The 20,350-nt window shown below is 40.7% G+C and overlaps 2 protein-coding genes across 4 annotated transcripts in view; both read right to left on the bottom strand.

Moving 5' to 3' along the window:
- IMPG2 (interphotoreceptor matrix proteoglycan 2) overlaps positions 1-3,348 on the bottom strand; it is a gene marked incomplete at its 3' end in the record, with an annotated part of 61,429 nt that extends 58,081 nt beyond the window's left edge. Inside the window, exons 1-2 of the mRNA XM_009322568.1 lie at positions 3,270-3,348; positions 1,676-1,915 (exon numbers count right to left, since the gene is read on the bottom strand). Of these exons, the coding sequence (XP_009320843.1) occupies positions 1,676-1,915; positions 3,270-3,348 (319 nt within the window). The remainder of the gene's footprint in view (positions 1-1,675; positions 1,916-3,269) is intronic.
- A 6,811-nt stretch (positions 3,349-10,159) lies between these two features.
- SENP7 (SUMO1/sentrin specific peptidase 7) overlaps positions 10,160-20,350 on the bottom strand; it is a 46,071-nt gene continuing 35,880 nt past the window's right edge. For all 3 annotated transcript variants that reach the window (XM_009322556.1, XM_009322557.1, XM_009322558.1), the window contains 7 exons: positions 19,294-19,386; positions 18,246-18,457; positions 17,761-17,813; positions 17,387-17,424; positions 17,084-17,152; positions 14,730-14,880; positions 10,160-10,324 (listed from right to left, as the gene is read on the bottom strand). In XM_009322556.1, coding sequence (XP_009320831.1) covers positions 10,187-10,324; positions 14,730-14,880; positions 17,084-17,152; positions 17,387-17,424; positions 17,761-17,813; positions 18,246-18,457; positions 19,294-19,386 — 754 coding nt within the window. In that variant the 3' untranslated portion in view covers positions 10,160-10,186. The remainder of the gene's footprint in view (positions 10,325-14,729; positions 14,881-17,083; positions 17,153-17,386; positions 17,425-17,760; positions 17,814-18,245; positions 18,458-19,293; positions 19,387-20,350) is intronic.

Consider the following 20,350-nt stretch of genomic DNA (forward strand, 5'->3'; position numbering starts at 1 on the left):
TCACTATTTTATCACTACATTGATTCAGCAAGCTAGTAAAACCATGGTTTCAAGAAAAAGCTGGTGTATATAATTCAATAACAGTCAAGGAACAGCTTTACTGTGAATGAAAGTAACAGCATCATCAACTCTCACGTACCCCAGGTGCATTTACGCAGGATGTGATTAACCAGACATCACCAAATACTCATGGTGCAGCGCATTGCTGCTAACAGAATGAAGATGACAAATTGCTTAAACCAGACCTTGCTCGTCTTGCTGCTAATTAAAGTCACCTCTGCTACTTGCAGAGATCTTTTTCAAAAGTTTTACGTTAAAAGTGCTAAGGGCGGTCATAGCATCTCTGCTCAAGAAATCCTTGTGGGTTGTGGAAGCCGTAAGTCCAGTAGGGAAGCAGATGGACTAGGTGGATTTTTGGCTCAACCTAGGGCCGTTAAGTTCTAAATAAGCTTTTACAACCTAATTTACAGATTTTCCTTCTTTATTATCACTCACACTTTTGGTTACTTGGTATTGCCCTTGAATACCGCTGTCACAGATAATTGAGGAGTGACTGCAGTTAAAGCACATAGCATGGATTCATTCTGAGCAAAACAAAGAACAGTTGAGTATTACTGGGTGGACATACACAAGAAGCTTGCAAAGCCTGTCAAACTGTCTGCATGATCATCAATGTCGACATCCCTCGCAAGCTGGCCACAATTCATATTTGAATGAGGCTCTGATCCCATATAATTCCACTTTGTTCTTCAAATACATTCTTTACGTTTACTTTTACACAGACACTCAGCAACTCCTGGTTTGAATTGTTTTTCACTGCTCTAAGTGAATAAATTAGTTACCAGTGGGAGTTTCTTCTACAGGCGCTCAAAAAAGTCTCGTTAAACATGTGTCTCTGAACACCTTTCCTTCTCCTTCAAGTGACAGCAGCTCTTTCCCATTTCACCATTACGTGCAAACACGTTAGGACACTGAATTATTTGAATGCTACAATGCAGAGACACACAAATTCCAGAAAGTGCTGCATGACCTCGATGCCCTATTCCAATGTTGTCAGGCAGAAGGGTTAAAACACATCGTATTGCTGTAATACTTCATCACATGAAAGAAGCTGTTACTGGGAATACTTCAGCTTTTCAGAGAAAGCTCTCTCACACCAACTTCTACATCTTAAATCTACAGCCTGATGCACAGAGATTGGCTTTCTAGACAAGAGAATATGCTATGCTTTGCACAACCAGCCATAGTCAAAAGTCATGTGGCTGAGGCACCAATGTCTCAGACTTGTCTCTGTTCTGAAAGATCCCTCCGTGAATTCTACTAGCGCTTGAAGAACACTAAATCAAACCAACAGGCTCTGTCATTTAGCTAACCTGTACATAACATCTATTTTTCTTAGCATTCAAATTGTTCTATGAGAAAGGATGAGTAATTATTAAACACTAACTGTGGTTTCAGGGACTGAGAGTTTTTATGATACATGCGTGTAACAAGAAGGTGGTTTTTTAGCTCAGAACAGCTCTCATAAGGAAGATTATCACAGAAAATGAAGTTTCTTGGGTAACAATGTATTTCCTATGGCCTGGTATTTATTAAGTTTAAAAGCTTCATCTATTTTTTTTTTTAATAAATAAATGTTCTTTATAAATTACCCATGAGACGTACAATCACTTACCTCTGAGCCTGAAATATTTCAGATGGTTGGCAATAGCCTGCTCAACAGATTCATCAGGGCAGATCTTAACTCCACTGGGAAACAGAATGGACCGCTTCCTTCGTAATAGCAAATGCTCGTTGACCTGTTCAGCCTTCATGATGCCATTAAGCTTTTTCAGCTGAGGAGGCTGAGAAGGGTTTGCCAACTGCCAGCCACTGAGCTGAGGGGTTGATGAACCACCTTTAGCCTGTCCTCCTTCTGTAGTTGAATAACCTTCTGCTGTAAAATTAAAACCACACATAAATTTCTCAGAGGAGAGAGTGATGCAGTCATCTTATGTATCTTAATGCCATTGCTCTGGTCTCTGAAGGACATAACTCTGCTTTTTTTTCTGTTAACAAAACCCGTCTGTATGACTGTACTATTATAAACAACCTTAAATTCTTTACAGCATCCCATCAAATGATAACATAACCTAAAGCCCTAACCCTTTGAATGCTAATGTTTTGTGTTTAACTTTCCTTCTGTGATTGGCTTGTTTAAGTCAATGGGACCATATTTGTGAATAAACATGTACTTAGAAGCTTTCAGGGCCAGGAATGAAATAAGTAATTAATTAATTAACAAGTCCCCTTATTCCATACTTTCTTTCCACAAGAAACATTTATATCCCTTGCAGCAAGAAAGCTGCTTGAATTGACAGCTAGCAAGTACACCTTTCACCACCATGAGGTAGGTCCCTACCCAACAGGAGTGGGGAAAAGAAGAGAAGGGGAAAAAAGGGCTCATCAGCTTCAGCTTTTTTAAAATTCCCTTGTATGTTCGTTGTTCCACATCACTCCAGAGGGAACTTTACAACTGAGGGGAGAATGCGTGTATTTGATTTTAGTCTGACAGTCTAATTCTCTATCCTCCACAGTCAGCTGGTCTGAAATTAGTTAATTCAACCTTCTTCTTTCACTTTTTCCCCAGAAAACATGACTGAAGAAGAATCACAATGAATCATTTATTAGAGAAAGAACAGTAATAAGTGTATGGCATATTTCATATCACAGATTACGAGCTTATTCTGCAACTTTAAAGTCAATAGCACCTTTGATTTTGATGACTGAAAGATGAGGAATGTGGTTATTTTGATGGTATATTAATAGCCAGCTCTATTGCAGAAGACCACCACCAGATGGTACATCAGAGGGAGAAGGGAACTTCAAAAAAGGTCACTAAGGCAAAAGCCCAATCTTTACCCAAACTGACACATCTTCAATGTGCATAAGTGGAAGACAGAACCTCACTTTTTAAGATTTAATACAAAATTATTAAAGAAAAAAGCACCAAGTAAAAAATTTCAGTATTTACTGTCTCTCAAAATTGGAAAAAACTTGCCTCCTGTAGCTACATTCTACACTCAAAACAACACAAACGTACAGTAATATCTCCTGGAAATCACTCTTAAGTATTCCATATTTACACTGATATCACGGCAGAGATTTGACCAAACATTTCTCTGTATTAGTCCCCTTTGTTGTAATTAAAGCAGAGAGGTATTTTTATTTCTGCGCACTGCCATAGCTGAACTTTGAAAACAAGAATATGAATAAGATTTCTGCATTACCTGCAACTGTTTGAAGATCGCCTTTAATCATTCCCAAAACCGGAAAGCAAAGAAAGATTTTCCAAATGAAGCCAAACATACTTATTTGTGTCACAAAAAGCAGCATGCAAGGAAAAAAAAAGAAAATCCCTTTTAGCAGAAGAACTTGTTGTCTTTAACGTATCCTTGAACCAACCAGGAGCATTGCCCTTCTTGAAAATGTCTTGACGTCACGTATAATTATCTTTGGAAAAAACATTAGGTAAAAAAAGTCAACCAAGACATCCTGGGAATATTCTTTCCAAAGACAGTATTCCGCTTTAGTGAAGAAACAAGAAAAGGTGATGGAAGTAAACTCCTTGGAGCTAGCAGATGGACTGAGACAATTTTTTAATTTTAATCTGGCCAGCTAAGCTCTTTACCAGAGCTTGTCATACCATTAACAGACAGTCCAAACAAGGACAGCACCTTTCACATTTAATTAACCGTGTTTTTTCATTGGCCCTTCAATTTCTGCCCTTTTTTAAAATCATGCTGACCACAAAACATCAGAGGGAGCACGCTAGTCTCCAGTGGAAGGTCTCAGTGTGTTTGTCTTCTGCTTGTACAAATATACGTGTCTAAAAATGCACTGACTCGCTTAAACACCGATGGAGATGTAGGTAACACCGAAGCAATCTTTCTGTAGGATTGCTTCTTCTGGTGACAGAACTAACACAGCCCTGCTGCCTGAGTCTGTGCTAAAGCAGAAAATCTCGTGCTGTTAGACCACTGTCCCTCGCATCCCAGAAGAGGTGCTTCCCCCAGAGATAACGCCAGGGCAAGTTGTGATTCTTTCATCTCTGTCCAGGTATTATCTGACATGAGCAGTAGGAACAAATTGGGACAGATACCTGAAGAGACGAACAGCTAAGAAGAACTGCAGAAAGGACAGAGTGCAGGAAGGCAGCAGCAATCGCAGCTCCCCTCCTCTCCAGGGTGAGCTCATTGTGGAAATGTGTATGGAAGCAGGCCTGCAATGGCAGGCGGCATTCGGACCACGAGAAAAGCCCCGCCAGGGCTGTCTCCTGGGTGGCGTTAACTCAGGACTTGCTGGTTACTGCGTTCAGATCAATCTGAGCAAACTGCTGGTTTGTCTGAAGTGACATTTTTGGTAGTGGTTTTGCGTAAATATTTCAAAGCTGGACTCCCAAGGCTTCCCAGATGACAGTCTGCAGAGCATTTACGCAGAGCTCCTTAGGTATGCAGCGCCGACTCCTCCCTTCTAGCTGCTCTGAACTCCAACAATTCAGATAGCACTGATAACTCCTGATACTGCACACAGGACACTCGCAGGAATCAAATAAAACCACCTTTATTTTTAGGCTCTGTCTTCTGACATCTAAGAGGCTCTAGTAGATATTTTTCAAAACGATAACATATTTTCCTTGATTTTTCCAGAAAACTACTAAGTTACACTTTAAGTTAAACCACTGAGCTGCTCTAACACCCCCAAACAGTTTTCTTAGAACCAGACATTTTGGATCTATCAAACCAGCACTGTTCACCTAGGCTGGCTCTGTCAAGCTAACTACAATACTGGCAGCAGCACCAAGGGGAGTGCACTCCCGGAGAGTCTTCAGATTTATGGCATTGCTGTTTGTTTCATCAGCAAAGTACTCAAAGGCACTCAGAATGTGAATAGTATAAAAACTACCTGCTTTATATCTCTGTCAAGATTTATTTTCTATGGTATGGCTGTGTCAGCTTCTGTGTGATAAATTATTTTAAACATTTTAATTCAGTTTCATTAATATTAGCTCAAGCCACCAATTTTAAATTCAACACTGATTTCAGCACTGAAATTTAGATTTGCACAACTGAAAATCTCCTGCACTTATGATAGCAAAATGTGTAACTAAAAGCACAGTCATCATTTAAAGTTTCTTAAAACAAGCAAAACAACTCTTGTGATAGTTTTCCAAAATCACCTTGAAAAATTAACCCCTCCCTTGCTTTGACTAAAGCCTTTACAGTAATACTTTGCATCAGAAGATGCATAATTCTTCATTTCCAGCAGACAACTTGTATCTATTCAAAAGTACTTAGGAAAAGTATATTCTTGCTAGGGAAAAAAAGGGAAGTATAATCCTAGTGACATAACATGCCAAGATCACATCAGTACCTCCAAAAATCAAGAGACAATTTTCTGACAATTTGTATTTCTGAAAAAAAAAAGGACACGCACTTTCATATAGCAGATGTGATTAAGCTGAATTCTAGTTCTCTACAAGGTAATGGTCACTGAAATTCTGCTACAGCACACATACTGTTCTAAAGAATTTCATTGTTTTCAAATGCAATTTATTCAAAAAGCTAAATCCACTCATCTGTAGCTAAATAATGCAAAATAAAGGTATACCTTAATGAAAATGCCTCTAATGAAGAGCCATATGATGGCAGACACTCCCTACCTCCAAGCTCACAGGGCTTAATACCAAGATTATAAATTGTCTCCTGTGACTGGACTACAGCAACTGACTTTATGGCATTTGACAGGACTCACCAACAAATTTCCCAATCAGTTTAGCTGAGAAAATTAGCTTAGACAAAACCTTGCCACTTGTTCAGTTTCTGTCGTCGCTGTTGCCAAGCATTTCACCATTACCACTTTTTGCTTGTGCTCCCGGAGAGTTCTCCGGTGAACTCTCTCCCAAGAATAAGCAAGGTCTGAGGCTGTCTAGCCTTCCAGCTGAGCAAATTAGCCCACCATAGCCTGTCGTACTGCCACCTCTTCCGTCACATAGTATTGGTAAAGTATTTGGAGCAGGAAAATCAGGAAGTGAGGTCAAGCACATTGACCTAACTCTTCATTATCTACTCTGTCCTTGTAATGTAAGCCTATTCTCAGCATTCCTCCTTTTCTGAACTGTTGATCAGACAAGTATGTCTTACCTTGCTCAACAGTCAACGGTGCCTGTGCTTCATCTTTGAACAATGTTTCTGACTTCATTTTTTTTGGACAGAATTATTGCTGTTGGTCTTGGTTTTATTCGACCATTAATGGAAACATTTTCAATCCTGAGACCTTTCAAGCCTCATTCTACAATTCCTGCTTTTCCATCTAGAAACCAGGGTCTTTTTTTGGGGGGGTTGCCAGAAGCAATATTCTGCTTCCCTGTCTGTCCTGGTTTCGGCTAGGATAGAGTTAATTTCCTTCCTAGTAGCTGGTACAGTGCTGTGTTTTGGATTTAGGGTGAGAACAATGTTGATAACACACCCATGTTTTTAGTTGTTGCTAGGTAATGCTCACACTAGGTCAAGGACTTTCCAGCTTCCCATGCTCTACCGACTGAGAAGGCTGGAGGTGCACAAGAAGCTGGGAGGGGGCACAGCCGGGACAGCTGACCCCAACTGGCCAAAGGGACATTCCATACCATGGGACGTCATGCTCAGCATATAAAGCTGGGGGAAGAAGAAGGAAGGGGGGGACATTTGGAGTGATGGCGTTTGTCTTCCCAAGTAACCGTTACGCGTGATGGAGCCCTGCTTTCCTGGGGATGGCTGAACACCTGCCTGCCCATGGGAAGGAGTGAATGAATTCCCTGTTTTGCTTCGCTTGTGTGCGTGGCTTTTGCTTTACCTATTGAACTGTCTTTATCTCAACCCACGAGTTTTCCCACTTTTACCCTTCCGATTCTCTCCCCCATCCCACTGGGGGGGGAGTGAGCGAGCGGCTGCGTGGTGCTCAGTTGCCAACTGGGGTTAAACCACGACACTGTCATATCAAGATAAGTGTCACTACTGTGGCGTTCAAGTCTTCATTATTCTGTAAGGTGTAGTACTTACTGAGCACTGCAAGCTCATTTCAGGGTCAAATTCTAGGAGGCGAGTCCCAGAAAGGACAGATGGACTGCAATGAATCTATGCCTGCAATTCCAGAGGAAAAACACAGCAGTGCACAGATACTTTTAAAAAGGTACACTTGCAGTTTCGTGATTCACTTCTCCAGTTCCTGATGAAAACTAGGGGGGTTTTTTGTGTTTTTCCTGGAAGATTCCCCCAAGTTACTTCTCTTCCACCTTGTTTCTTGTGTCATGCTTGCCAACAGTACCTTACACGGATCTCCATGACTCAGATTTCTTCATGGGAGCCAGTTTCTGGTCGCACACAGCCAGAAGGTAGCAGTTGCTTTTAAAGAAACTGATAGCTACATTTAACACTTTGAGTACAATTCATTGCCTTGAAACCAGAATTACACAATGTAGGGTGAAGAGCCTTGCAAGACTGGTTTGCTTTGAAGTATCACGCCACTCCACCATTTCAGTTAAACAGGGATTAATACAGGAAATGGAGATGCAGGAGACGTGCAAAAAGGTCCCCGAGTCAGTCTGGTGCCTTATATATGCTAAAAGTTATCTTTGGGGCGTTCTAGCAACTAAAAAGGAAGCACGAAAGTACCTGGAGTGTAACTTTTTCCACAGACACTTCCTAGCATTCACCACAGATCTGTTACATGCAAATGGCTGGAATGAGGCGGGTTGCGGCTGGTGGACCCAGGCATTTCCCGGGCTAGCCATTCGGGCTGTCAAGACTGAGTTAGCCTAACTACAGAAAACAGCTGTAAGGCTCTTGAGTCAAAAAGCAGCCTTGCTTGCCGCAAGCAGCTGTGAACTAGCTGCATGCCTTTATAAGGACTGGAGAACAAATAACCGCTTCGATACAAATTGGGTTACGATACACATACTGTGTATATACCTTAAAAGCAGTAAGATGGCCTATCCTACGCTTAGCTCACTGGCTATTTGTGGTAGTTGGGAAAAGAATGGTAACAATCACGTTCAGCAACTTCTGGAGATAACTTTAATATCAAATGTATTGGCATTCTCATAACACATATCTAACAAATCTACAAAGGCAATCCTTTAATGTTATAAAACCAATTTAGAAAAGTTTATACATCACTTTTGGTTTTAAATATCTATAAACCAGTCAATCTAAAAAGGAACAAAGTACTTTATGATAAAAACTAACTTTAACATAAGAAAAAGCCCAAACTATTTGTCATAAGGAAACATTGAAAATATGCATCAATTAAAAAGGTGTACAAAAAGGGCACACATTTTCGCATTTTAGCTTTCATCTGTCTTAGAATAAATACACAGATTATCCCTGTAAGTAATGCTGATGATGTGATTTAGGCGATGAAAGCCACAAAACCTCTGGGATGAGGGGGACGGATGTTGGTGGGGGGTAGTGACAAACCACAAAATTAAAGTAGAAACAAAGACAAAAACCACAAAGTAATTCCACTAGACTGCTCACAGCTATACAGAAGGTAACTGCGCTCAGCAAACTACTTTGTTTTAAAATTGTCTCTCTTCTCCAGAAAGAATGCTTCCTGGTTTGAGAAACAATGGTGGGCGATTTTTTTGGATGACTGTACAGAACCTGAAGTAATAACTGGATTTTCCAAATGCTAGGTTTCAGAGCTGTCTTGAGGGAAGGGGCCCTGAGAATTCTGCAATGCCGTAAAAATATTCACATCTTTGGGTTGCCCTCAATTTTTATTTTAACTCTCTAACCTACTTGCAGCTTTAAGAGCTCTGGTTTTGTAGATACGTTTATGACACAGGTGGTTTTGGTGGTTATCTGACACACGGTCCTTCTGAAGGGCGCGATGACACTGAAGTTTACTTACAGTGGGGAACAGGAGAAAGCATCCTCTTAAAACAGTCACCTTTTATCGTGCAGTAACTACAGAAAAAAGTGTGCACACGTCAAAATGTCATTGAAGTTTTGTGTGATCACTGTTTGAGGAAAAACTACATAAATATGTATTAAGACAATGATAAACTTGTGCTAGTTTATCAAGTCAAGTCTGAGTTCAAACACTCAAATATTCGGGCATCTTTACTCAACTGTCCTGAGCAAAGTATAAATCCTGTTTGTCTTATATGTAAATTACATACCTTAAAGACATATTATATGTAACATAATGACCTTTTTGAATGAAAATGGCCTTATTTTTCAGTAAAACACCTCAAACTTTTGAGGTTGTTGAGCCACAATGTACTTGCCTTTCTAATGCAAGTGATACCATAAGATTTGCAGGTATAACTCCCAAAAATAAGGTGAATAGGATTAAAAAATCTACTGCCTACATGGATTGTATTGGCACGTACTTTGAGAGCAAGATTTCTTCTAAAATCTGGTAAGAAAAAAAACTCTTAAAAAATACTTTAAAAAAATCCACTCTCGACTTCAAGGTATTTCAACAGTCACTCTCAAGCAAATGTCTTCCACTCATGGCAATAAATTTTTATGATGAAAATGCTGGGGGGGGCGGGGGAGAGATCAAAAGTCAGCAGCCTCAAGTCTTGTCTGCGTGTGTCAGAAAATTTTGCCAACTTCTGTATATAATCAGAAGCAAAACAAAAAACACATCTCTAAAGAGAGTCAATATTAGATCCTTAAATTAAAACAATACATAGTATTCATTCTATCTGTATGAGCTGCAAAATCAAGAGACACACAGTATAGGATCAAAATCCTGTCTTCAGGCCTGAGTCCTACATGATCATCCATGTTTATATACAATTGTAAAGAACAGGCTCCAAAAGATGAAAATATTTTTACATCCTTGTGGCACATACCTGTATGCAGCTTTCATATTCTAAGTAAAGAATCAATTAGCAATCCATATGTATTAGCTTTAACTTACATATTTACACTTTTATCTACAACCTTCTCCTTTCCCCCCCCAACTGCATTCTATGACCACACAATCCAAATGAAAAAAATTCTTTAAATAAATACACATTGAACAAACGAAATACTTCTTGTGGTTCCTTTTTTTTTTTTTCCTTGCAAGGCAGAAAGAGCCCAAACGCTGCTAAGCAGAGTTCCAGTTACTTTATACAGCAATGTTCTTTGCCAGGTCTGGCTTATTAGATTTATTAGCTGCTGCTGCCACTATGCTGTTGAAAGTGTAGTTGCAAGATCAGGTCTCGAATTTCTTCTCTTTTGCTTCTGATCAGCTGACGAGGGAACCACTTCTCCAGATGCAGTGGCTGTTCAAAGTTAACTATGGGATTCTGGTAACAGAAAAAGGAATATTTACAGCATGAATTTCCTAAAGCAACCTTCAAAAAGAATTTCAAACCCTTTCATTACTGCTGAGACCAAGGAGGCACAAACAAGTTTCCATGAGACAGTGACAGGCTTCAAAGTCAAATTCCAGTTCCTCCATGGTAATCACATATATACATACCCTTACCACAAGTTACTCATGGTAAACACCAAACCGGTTATCACCACTTCTCTTAAAGATACATCAGTATGAGCACATATTCAAGGCACATTCCATATACTATGATATAATTAGACATACTCTTGATATCTAACAAGGGTCAGATGCACTTTGGTCACAAAACACACATGTACAATCACACTATAGGGAAGGATCAAGCATACAACAGTTAAGCAGTTTGAGGTTTTGTTGCCTCAGGCATATGTTTTTCTGTCATGAGCTGGTCTGTCTGATAGAAGACAACAAAGAAGCAAGAACACTGCTAGCAGTTTTAGCAGGACATGAGAGGGGGAGAATTTGGAACAAAAGAGGATAGCAAACTGAAATGGCTGAGAGATGCTGGCAGCTTTGGCAGTAAGACCACAACACCACATCCGATTTGCCAAAGTCAATTTTTTTCCCCTTCCCCTCTTCATTCTTTTGCCATGCTTATATTTCACCTCCTCCTTTCTTTGAATAAAGTAGTATATGAGAAACTGAAAAAGCAAAGCGAAAAACACATCATGATTTGCGGTCTGTGAGCCCTGGTATGTTTAGGCCAAGTTACAACCACCTTGTCCTGGCCTTGCTTCTGCAAGCAGAACATGACTGCACTGTTAGAGAATGGGCAGTTCAAAAGCATTGGTAAAGAATTTCTTTTTCCACCTACACAAGAGCTCAACTCATCTATCACAGAATCACAGAATGGTTGAGGATTGAAGGAACTTTGGAGGTTACCTGGTCCAACCCCCCTGCTCAAGCAGGGCCACCTAGAGCCGGTTGCCAGGACCATGTCCAGACAGCTTCTGATTATCTCCATGGAGGGACACTCCACAGCCTCTCTGGGCAAACTGTACCAGCACTTGGTCACCCTCACAGTCAAAAAAAAGCATCTCCTTAAGTTCAGAGGGAACCTCCTGTGTTTCAGTTTGCATCCATTGCCTCTTGCCCTGTCACTGAGCACCGCTGAAAAGAAAGGGCTCTGTCCATTCTGCACCCTCCCTTCAGATATTTGTACACATTGATAGGATCCCTCCTGAGCTTCCTCTCAAAGTCCCAGCTCTTTCAACCTTTCCTCACAGGAGAGATGCTCCAGTACCTTAATCATCTTTGTGACCCTTTGCTGGACTTGCTCCAATAGTGCCATCTCTCTCTTGTACTGGAGAGACCAGAACTGGACACAGGACTGAGGAGAGGGGAAGGATCACCTCCCTCGAACTGCTGGCAACATTCCTCCTATCATAGACCAGGATACTGCTATCCTTCTTCGCTGCAAGGACACACTGCTGACACATGTTCAACTTGGTGTCCACCAGGACCCTCAGGCCCTCTTCAGCAAAGCTTCTTTCCAGCTGGGTGACCCCCAGCATATATCGGTGCCTGAGGCTGTTACTCCCTGGGCACAGAACTCTACACTTCTTGTTGAACTCCATGAGGTTCCTGTCAGCCCATTCTCCAGCATCTCGAGGTCCCTCTGGATGGCAGCACGACACCCTGGTATATCAGCCACTCCTCCCAGTTTTGTGTCACCTGTGAACTTGCTGAAAGTTGCACTCTGCCCCAACATTCAGATCATTAACGAAGATGTTAAACAGGACTGGACCCAGTATTGACTCCTGGGGTACACTGCTAGTTACTGGCCTCAGACTGCCTGCCACTGATCACCACCCTCGGGATCCATGCAGTCAGCCAGTTTTCAATCCAACTCACTGTCTGCTTATCCAGCCCATACTCCATCAGCTTCTCTATGAGGATCTTATAGGAGACAGTGTCAAAGGCCTTGCTGAAGTCCAGGTATACAATATCCACTGCTCTCCCCTCATCTACCAGGCCAGTCATTTCACCATAGAAGGTTATCAGGTTGGTCAAGCATGACTCCCACCCGTCTTCGTGAACACATGCCGACTACGCTCAATCCCCTTCTTGTCCTTCACATGTCTGGAAATGGTTTCCAGGATTAGTTGCTCCATTACGTTCCCAGGGATCGAGGTGAGGCTGACCAGCCTGTTGCTCCCCAGGTCCTCCTTCCTGCCTTTTTTGAAAGTAGGAGTGACATTTGCTTTCCTCCAGTCCTCTCCCGGTTGCCACAACAGTTCAAATATTATCGACAGTGGTCTCACAATGATATCAGCCAGCTCCTTCAGTACTCATGGGAGCATCCCACTAGGGCCCACGGACTTATGAATGTCCAGTTTAAGTATCCCCTAGCCTGATCCTCTTCCACCAGGGGTATGCCTTCCTTGCTCCAGTCTTTTCTCCAGTCTCTAGGGCCAGGGACTCCTGAAAGCCAGCCTTGTTAATAAAGACTGAGATGAAGAAGGCATTCAGAAGCTCAGCCTTTTCTATGTCCTGTGTCACCAGGGCCCCTGCCCCATTCAGCAGCCAGTCCACATCTTCCCTACTCTTCCTTTTGCTGCTTACATAATTATAGAAGCCCTTCTTGTTGCCTTTGACACACCTCACCAGATTAAACTCCAGTTGGGTTTGGCTTTCCAAATTACATCTCTGCATGCTTGGACAGTGTCTCCATATTCCTCCCAGGTTACTTGTCCCTGCTTCTGTCTTCTGTATACTTCCTTTTTATGTTTGAGTTTTGCCAGGAGCTGCTCCTCCATCCATGCAGGCCTCCCGACATCCTTGCTTTACTTCCTGTTTGTTTGGATGAACTGTTCTTTAGCTTTCAGGTGTTTCCTGAATATCAACCAGTCTTCTTGGACCCCTCTTCCCTCCATGGCCTTATCCCACGGAACTCTTCCAAGCAGATCCCTGAAGAGGCCAAAGTCCAGGCTTGTGATCTTGCTTTTTGCCCTGCCCCTTCCTCTCATGATCCTGACCTCCACCATCTTATGGTCACTGCAGCCAAGGCTGCCTTTGACCTTTACATCCCCAACCAGACCTTCCTGGCTTGTGAGTATGCCATCCAGCAGAGCACCTCTCCTCATTGGCTCCTCTATCACTTGGGTCAGGAACCTGTCATCAGTGCTCTCCAGGAACCTCCTGGATTGCTTATGTCCTTCTGTGTTGTCCCTCCAGCAGATGTCAGGGTGGTTAAAGTCCCCCACAGGGACCAGGGCCTGTGAACATGAGGCTGCTTCTAGCTGTCCCATAGAAGGCGCCATCCACTTGTTCTTCCTAATCAGGTGGCCTACACCAGATGCCCACTACTATGTCACCTATATTAGTCTGCTCTTCAATCACTACCCATAAGCTCTCAGTTGGCTCCTCATCCAACCCGAGGCAGAGCTCCATGCATTCCAGCTGCTCTCTCACATAAAGGGCAATTCTACCTCCTCTTCTTCCCAGCCTGGCCTTCCTAAAGAGCCTGTATCCATCCATCACAGCACTCCAGTCATGTAAGCTATCGCACCACGTCCCCATGATCTCAGCAAGCTCATAGCCCTGCAACTGCACACAGATCTCCAATTCCTCACATTTATACCCCATGCTGTGTGCATTAGCATACAGGTACTTTGGAATGGCGATCTCTTCTACTACAGAAGAAAAATCTATCCACTGGCCAAGGCCCCACACAAGGCTTTCCATGCACGGGACCTCTCAGAGAGAACATGGACCACATGTATAAGCAATAAAACAAGGAGAGCCATTCAACGGACAGAGCAGGAGGGCAGTGCACTGATCAGGGGGAAGAAGAGTTGGGGACACTCTAAAAGACAGTGCCTGAAGCCCAGCATCTGCAGATGTTTAAAGGTATGTGCTGAACAGGAAAGAGAGGCTCGCTTAGCTCGGTGCATTCCCTTTTAAGGATTCCCCTCTCCCTCTCTCTGCAGAAGCTGCCGCCTGCAGAACCACGCAAAGGCCAACGCGCAAACTGACCAAAGTTTTAGAGGCTACAAGAAGAGATGCACAGAAAAGATGCCTTTGTAACATCTGTAGGCCAGAAGTGTGTAAACTAAATAGACTCCAAATACACCCAAATAGTTATGGATATTGAATGTGTTAATGTAAAAGCAACATTAAACTACAAGGTCAGAAATGTTTGCCAACAAACGCAGATGAGAAACTATCTGGCTCCAGATACAAAGACCCCTGCCACTACTTGACGAATGGGTTTTATCTCCTCCTCCTCAAATGGCTTTGACACTTTCGAGGCTGAGCATCACAGGCTTTTGTGTCTGGCTGTTTCTCTCAGAAATAGTTTTTTGGGGTTTAAGGTGATTTTGGGGAAAGGGGAAGGTAGTTTCCGTTTGTACCTGGAAGAAGCTTTCCACATATTGCAGCAAATAGACCCCACAATCACTGCTGTTATCTTGTTTAGGCACTCTGGGACACAGGTCAATCATAGTTGATTTATTGAATTCTCGATGCGTTTTTCTTTTAGCTTCCCATTCCACTTCAAGGTACCTACAAAAAAAAGCAAACGGATTAAATACTTGAGAAAACTCCCAAGCTCAATGCATTTTGGGGTACTACTCAGTATTGTTCTGGAGCTGGCCAAAAAGCTAAAAAACCTTTAACCAATTTCTTTCACAGAATCTGTCAAAGAAATTCATACAAGGAACAACACAATTTCCACTATCCAATATTCTATCACACTCAGAGGCATCTCTACCACATAATATGCAATACACAAAACAAAGATGTATGACGTTATTTAAAAACAAAGTTATTTGTGCTGAGTTTCTTCAGGCTATTAGGATACTAGGACATTTTTAAACCTTAACTAAAGGAAGAAGTCAAGTAATCTTTCCTGGCTATCACACCGATTTTTCCTAGGTTCATCCTAGGAGGCCAGCAGTGGTTTTCTAACCAAAGCAAACCATTAAAACACCCTTAGAATTCACTTTACAAACAACTTCAGTTAAAACTGCACCAATATAACCCTTGCAACCTACTAGTGTACAAGGTATATAAAGACTTGTTAAAAATCTTAAGGGACCACTTCTTTAATGATTATCACTTATTTGTTATCAGGCTTTTCTATTGTTCTGTGCTTCAGTAGCAACTCACTGACCCCACATTCTGGGCTGGCGACTGACTTTGAAGATGGGATTGAAAGCATAAGGGTCTGATTTTCAAAGGCAACAGTTACCTATACTTTTCTGCTGACTTTAGTCAAAGTTGCAAAGGCTCAGGGCTTGTGAAAAATCAAACACAAGGTCTGACTTAATGCATATATATTTTTTACTCCCTAAAGTCAGACCGTATGTTTGATTTCTAAAAGCCCCAAGTCCTTGCAATTCTGAAAATAAAAATACATATAAAACACCCAAAACACCTTTGGGAAAAATGGCAACAGTGAAAAGGCGGCAAACATGAAACAATTCAAAGATGAAGACAGTCAGTGAAGCACATTCCCTAGAAACTGCAAGAACCTATGACTGTAGACTTTAAAATTAATTTGTTTGAGCCAGATCACTGCCCAAAACACAACAAAAATAAACTCAAGGAAATAAGAGGTCACAGAACCTCTGCATCAGTTTCCTTAAACTTCTGCTTTCAGAGTGTAACTGCAAATTGAAGGAATAATAGGTCTGCTTCCCAAACTTCCCTGATCTCACAACTCCATAAATCACCTCTGTTTTCTGACCTTTCATGACATCTCTCTGAACCCCAGGAAACCACTCTCTCTGGAATTTCAATCTGAGGAGTAGCTCAAAGCATAGAGCACTAAGTTAATACATTCCACAGAGATTTAAAAAACAAACAAACAAAAAAAACCCCAGCTATTTCATCCTTTTTCCCAAGACACACATGGTGGGGAGGCCTCTCTGTCTAGGGAAAAGATGGTTTCACAAAAATTTCTGATTCTCAATCTAACCCTCACACAGCATTTTGAAGAATTTATTTTTACAAGAAGGATGTACTATTTGGTTTAGATTTTTGTTCCTTTCAGTGAAGTGGATACAACAGAGAACAAAAAGAACAATTCTGTTTAGCTTCAAATATTTAATATTAGCAACTTTTTAAAAAGTTGTTGATAGATGTTAAAGTCATTAGGAGTGTGTACTGAAAGTACTGAAAGTTTGAAGACATTCTTCTAATACTTATCTACTTATCACATAAAAGACTGAATATATTTTTACTCTCACTTTACAAAACAAATAATACCATTCCGATATAACTATACTGACACATTGAGCTTTTAGACAGCTTCAATCTCATTTCTACTTTTTTGCACATAGATAGGAGTGGATTTAACACTGTAATTCTGTAAGTTCTATCAAAAAAAATGAAGCTCAGCCCTTTGGAAAATTCATCATTTAAATTTCAAAGTATTCATTTTAAAGAATCTGTTTTTCTACCCTTAAAAACACTGTCCATTACTGAACTGGAAGGGATTAAAAAAAACCCAAAACCCCCTCTACTTTTTTTTTTCCAATTTCAAAAAGTGTCCACTTTACAATTTTTGCATATCTGGGCTGCAGAACAAAGACAGGCTTTTCACACAAGCCTCTGTATTGCTATTACAATCATCTTTGTCGTGGCTTTTTATGGATTTTCCTTTAGCATTAGAAACATACACCTTTACAGAGAAAGTTATTTTGAACATAGAAATATGACCAGCAGCATCTCTTTCTAATAAATAGAAACTGTAGTTACTTACTCTCTCAAAACCTGAACTGTTTTCTGCACGGAACCAGCTTTCAAAGAATCTAAGATGAGTATACAAGGCCTGTACAGAACAAAAACAAACAAACAAACAAATCATTGTAGTCTTTTATTACCAAAACTACTGAAGCAAATATTTTGCTTGACTACAGCTTAACAAGAACATCACTATCTGAACAAACATGGAAAAAAATGGACAAGTTCCTACAGCCGTGGCTTTATGACAAATAACTAAATGACTGCAGAATTTCATAATATAATTTAATGATACAATATTAGTATGAAAACGGAAACGTACCTTTTACAAATCTGCCTTTTGGAATTACTTAGGGAGATCTGGGAGAAAAGAAAATAAAAATAACGTTAAAAAACCTACAACAATTATAAACTCAAACGTCTTCATAGATTTAAAAGTAAAGCCAGAGAGGCTCCCATTTCAGAAAGGGAGAAACAGATAAATAATTTTTAAAAACACGTGAAAGCATAGCATAGGCAACACAGGTAGGCAAAGGAGGACTTTAGGCTAATTCAAAGTGCCTTGCACATGCTGCAGGCCACGCAAACATCAACAGCTGCTGCAAAAAAGATGATGCAAAATCACTTGGTCAAGTCTCAGAGCCTTCAGAAATAGAGTAATGCACGTTTCCTCTGGCAGTACAAAAAGGCACTTACTTTAGAAATACCCGAATCCAGGACTGAAGCAGAAGTAGCAATTTCATTGCCACCTAGTACAAAAGAACAAATTAAAAAGTCTTAAGAAAATATTTCCTAGTGGAAATATTTTCCTTTTCAAGTTCACGATTATTAGTATTCAAAATATGATAGTGAAGTATAAACTAATTTTGCTTCCCTTCTGAATGTTCAAATAGCAGAGTTACTGAGGGCCTTCCTTCCCGACAAAATTCTTACTCAAATCCAAGAACTTCCCACTCATGATGGGATCTGAGCCACTGATTCTACATGTCCCTTCCAGTATTCTCCAGAGTTGCAGACAAGAAGAATGCAGTGCAGTCCTTGCTATGCATGGTAATATAAAAACATATTACATCAATCTTGATGTGGAAGATACTTTTTAAGACATCATCTCTCTCCTTCAAGGATTAAGGCACTATTAGAACTGTATATGGCTTGACATAATTTTCTTCTAGACTACCTACCTTTTGAGAATAAACTTCTGTTAGCATCCATTTCTTCTTCATCCTTGCAGTTACCGGGAAAGGCCAACACTGAACCGGTTCTAGTGTTCTCACTCTCTGACGAAAGTGGAGACTGTTGAGGCTGGTGATATAATGAATTTTGATGGGGACACTCCTCATACACAGCTTCTTCTAACCAAGGAAAACAGATAACTGCAATGTACCAATGAGACCTGTCCAGCAGTGGGGAGAGGGGGGGAAAAAACATCAAAACTGTGTAACATTTGGTTCTGAAAAGGGTATGAAAAGTTTTTATAACATCGAAAGCTCATGGACAACTGTTCTGTGACACATAACCATTGTTGCCATGTTCCTTCATGGCATCTCATACCAATCCTCTCACTCATTTTTCACTTTGCCTTGGGGCATAACAGCATAAGTAAGTATCAATTCCTTTAAAAAAACCCAACAAACCCACCACAGCAATTTATCAGTGTCTCACCACTGATCCCACACTGTTAAAAAAGAAAAAAAAGTAATAAAATAATCTGTGATGGTGATCCCAGTTTTGAATATAGCTGAGGGTATGGCATGCCTCCAGCCTTATCTCTTTCTGCGGCTGTTTTGCATATGTAACTCTCAATGACTATTCAGTTTTACTGGAGTTTCCATGTGCACGTCAGTTATTCAACCAGGCCAAGCCACAGACCATGGAAGTACTACTCCTGATCCATTAACACTATGAGTTGCTGTGATTTCTTTATAGAAATATTACTTAAGTGCACAGGAATCATCATAATGACACACAAATTATTTTGAAAAAATACATAAAAGCAATTTTCAGTAAAACAGAAAACAAAGATGCTAAATTTACTGAAGACAACTAAATAGTGTAACTTTTGAACAGACTTCAAAACTACTCATTCCACACCTGTTACTTCTTCAAAATCTAATGTGTTCATTTCCAATGATACAAGCTTACAGCTGTAAATCTTTTTATCACCACAACATTCAAATATTTAAATCTTTAAATATCAGAAAAGGTATCTAATAAAACACATAGACTTACTCCTCGTTCACAGGCACAAAGATATAATCTTTGCTGAAGATGTTTATATGACGAGTCCATGTTCTTACTCTTCTGTGTCTTCTCTGTGCCACTCTGCAGAAACCAAATGACAATTGTTGTTCGGATTTGTTCTTTTTAGTTAAAGCAAGGTATAGGGATTAGTACTCCTACATCTTCCAAATCCCTCAAAGGGTTTTTCTGAAATTTCCCCGACAGAGAAAAAAATAAATCAGCACACCATTAAGCCCAAGTAACTAACAAGCCATTTCCAAACCATCTTAAACTCTTCTGGAAAAAATCACCCATAGATTTGAAAGGACTTCTTGCGGTTATTTATCCAGTCATTATTATTTACTATACTAAATGCAAAAATCCCATCTAAACACCAGCCAGTGTAAAAACGGATCTATAGCAATTTACAAACATCCATGAATTAAACTTCACAATACCACTTTTGAAGGCCTGTCTAAACAACCTTATCTTTTGAAGGAAAAAGCTAAATGCCTTGCATAGGGTCATGAAACACACCTGTAGCAAAGCCAGAACTGAAACAGATTCCCTCCAGTCCTGAGCTTTAAATGCTGAAGGACATTTCACTTCCAGTTCTACAGACATAAAGCATGAGGACAGGATACTAGGAGAATAAGAAAAACTTGAGAAGAAACCTAAATTTAGTTTCAACTTTCTTAGTTTGCACAAGTTGAAATAGAAACCAACTGTTCATAGAACTTTGCTCCAATATGATCTGAAAGCAAAATTCACTCTACTCAGGAGACATCCCTATTACCATTCTGATTCCATCCTGATCTGTGATCAATAAACATACTGCAGTGGAGGAGGAACGGGAGAAAAGGAGTGAGGAATGGAAAAACAAGCTGCTGTGGAACTCTGCACGGGCCAGCATTAAGTGAAGACTTGCTACAAACTTCCTCTGCTACATGACTCTAGAAGCACTGGGAACTTAAAAGGGGAAGGCCTTTTGCAGCCTGGGAGAGCACCTATAGAAGGAGCTTTCTCACTCTACTGCCTAAGCAGCGTGAAGAAAGAGAAGCAGAGG

This window comes from Pygoscelis adeliae, unplaced genomic scaffold, assembly GCF_000699105.1.
Source record: "Pygoscelis adeliae isolate BGI_AS28 unplaced genomic scaffold, ASM69910v1 Scaffold104, whole genome shotgun sequence".
Lineage (NCBI taxonomy): Eukaryota > Metazoa > Chordata > Aves > Sphenisciformes > Spheniscidae > Pygoscelis > Pygoscelis adeliae.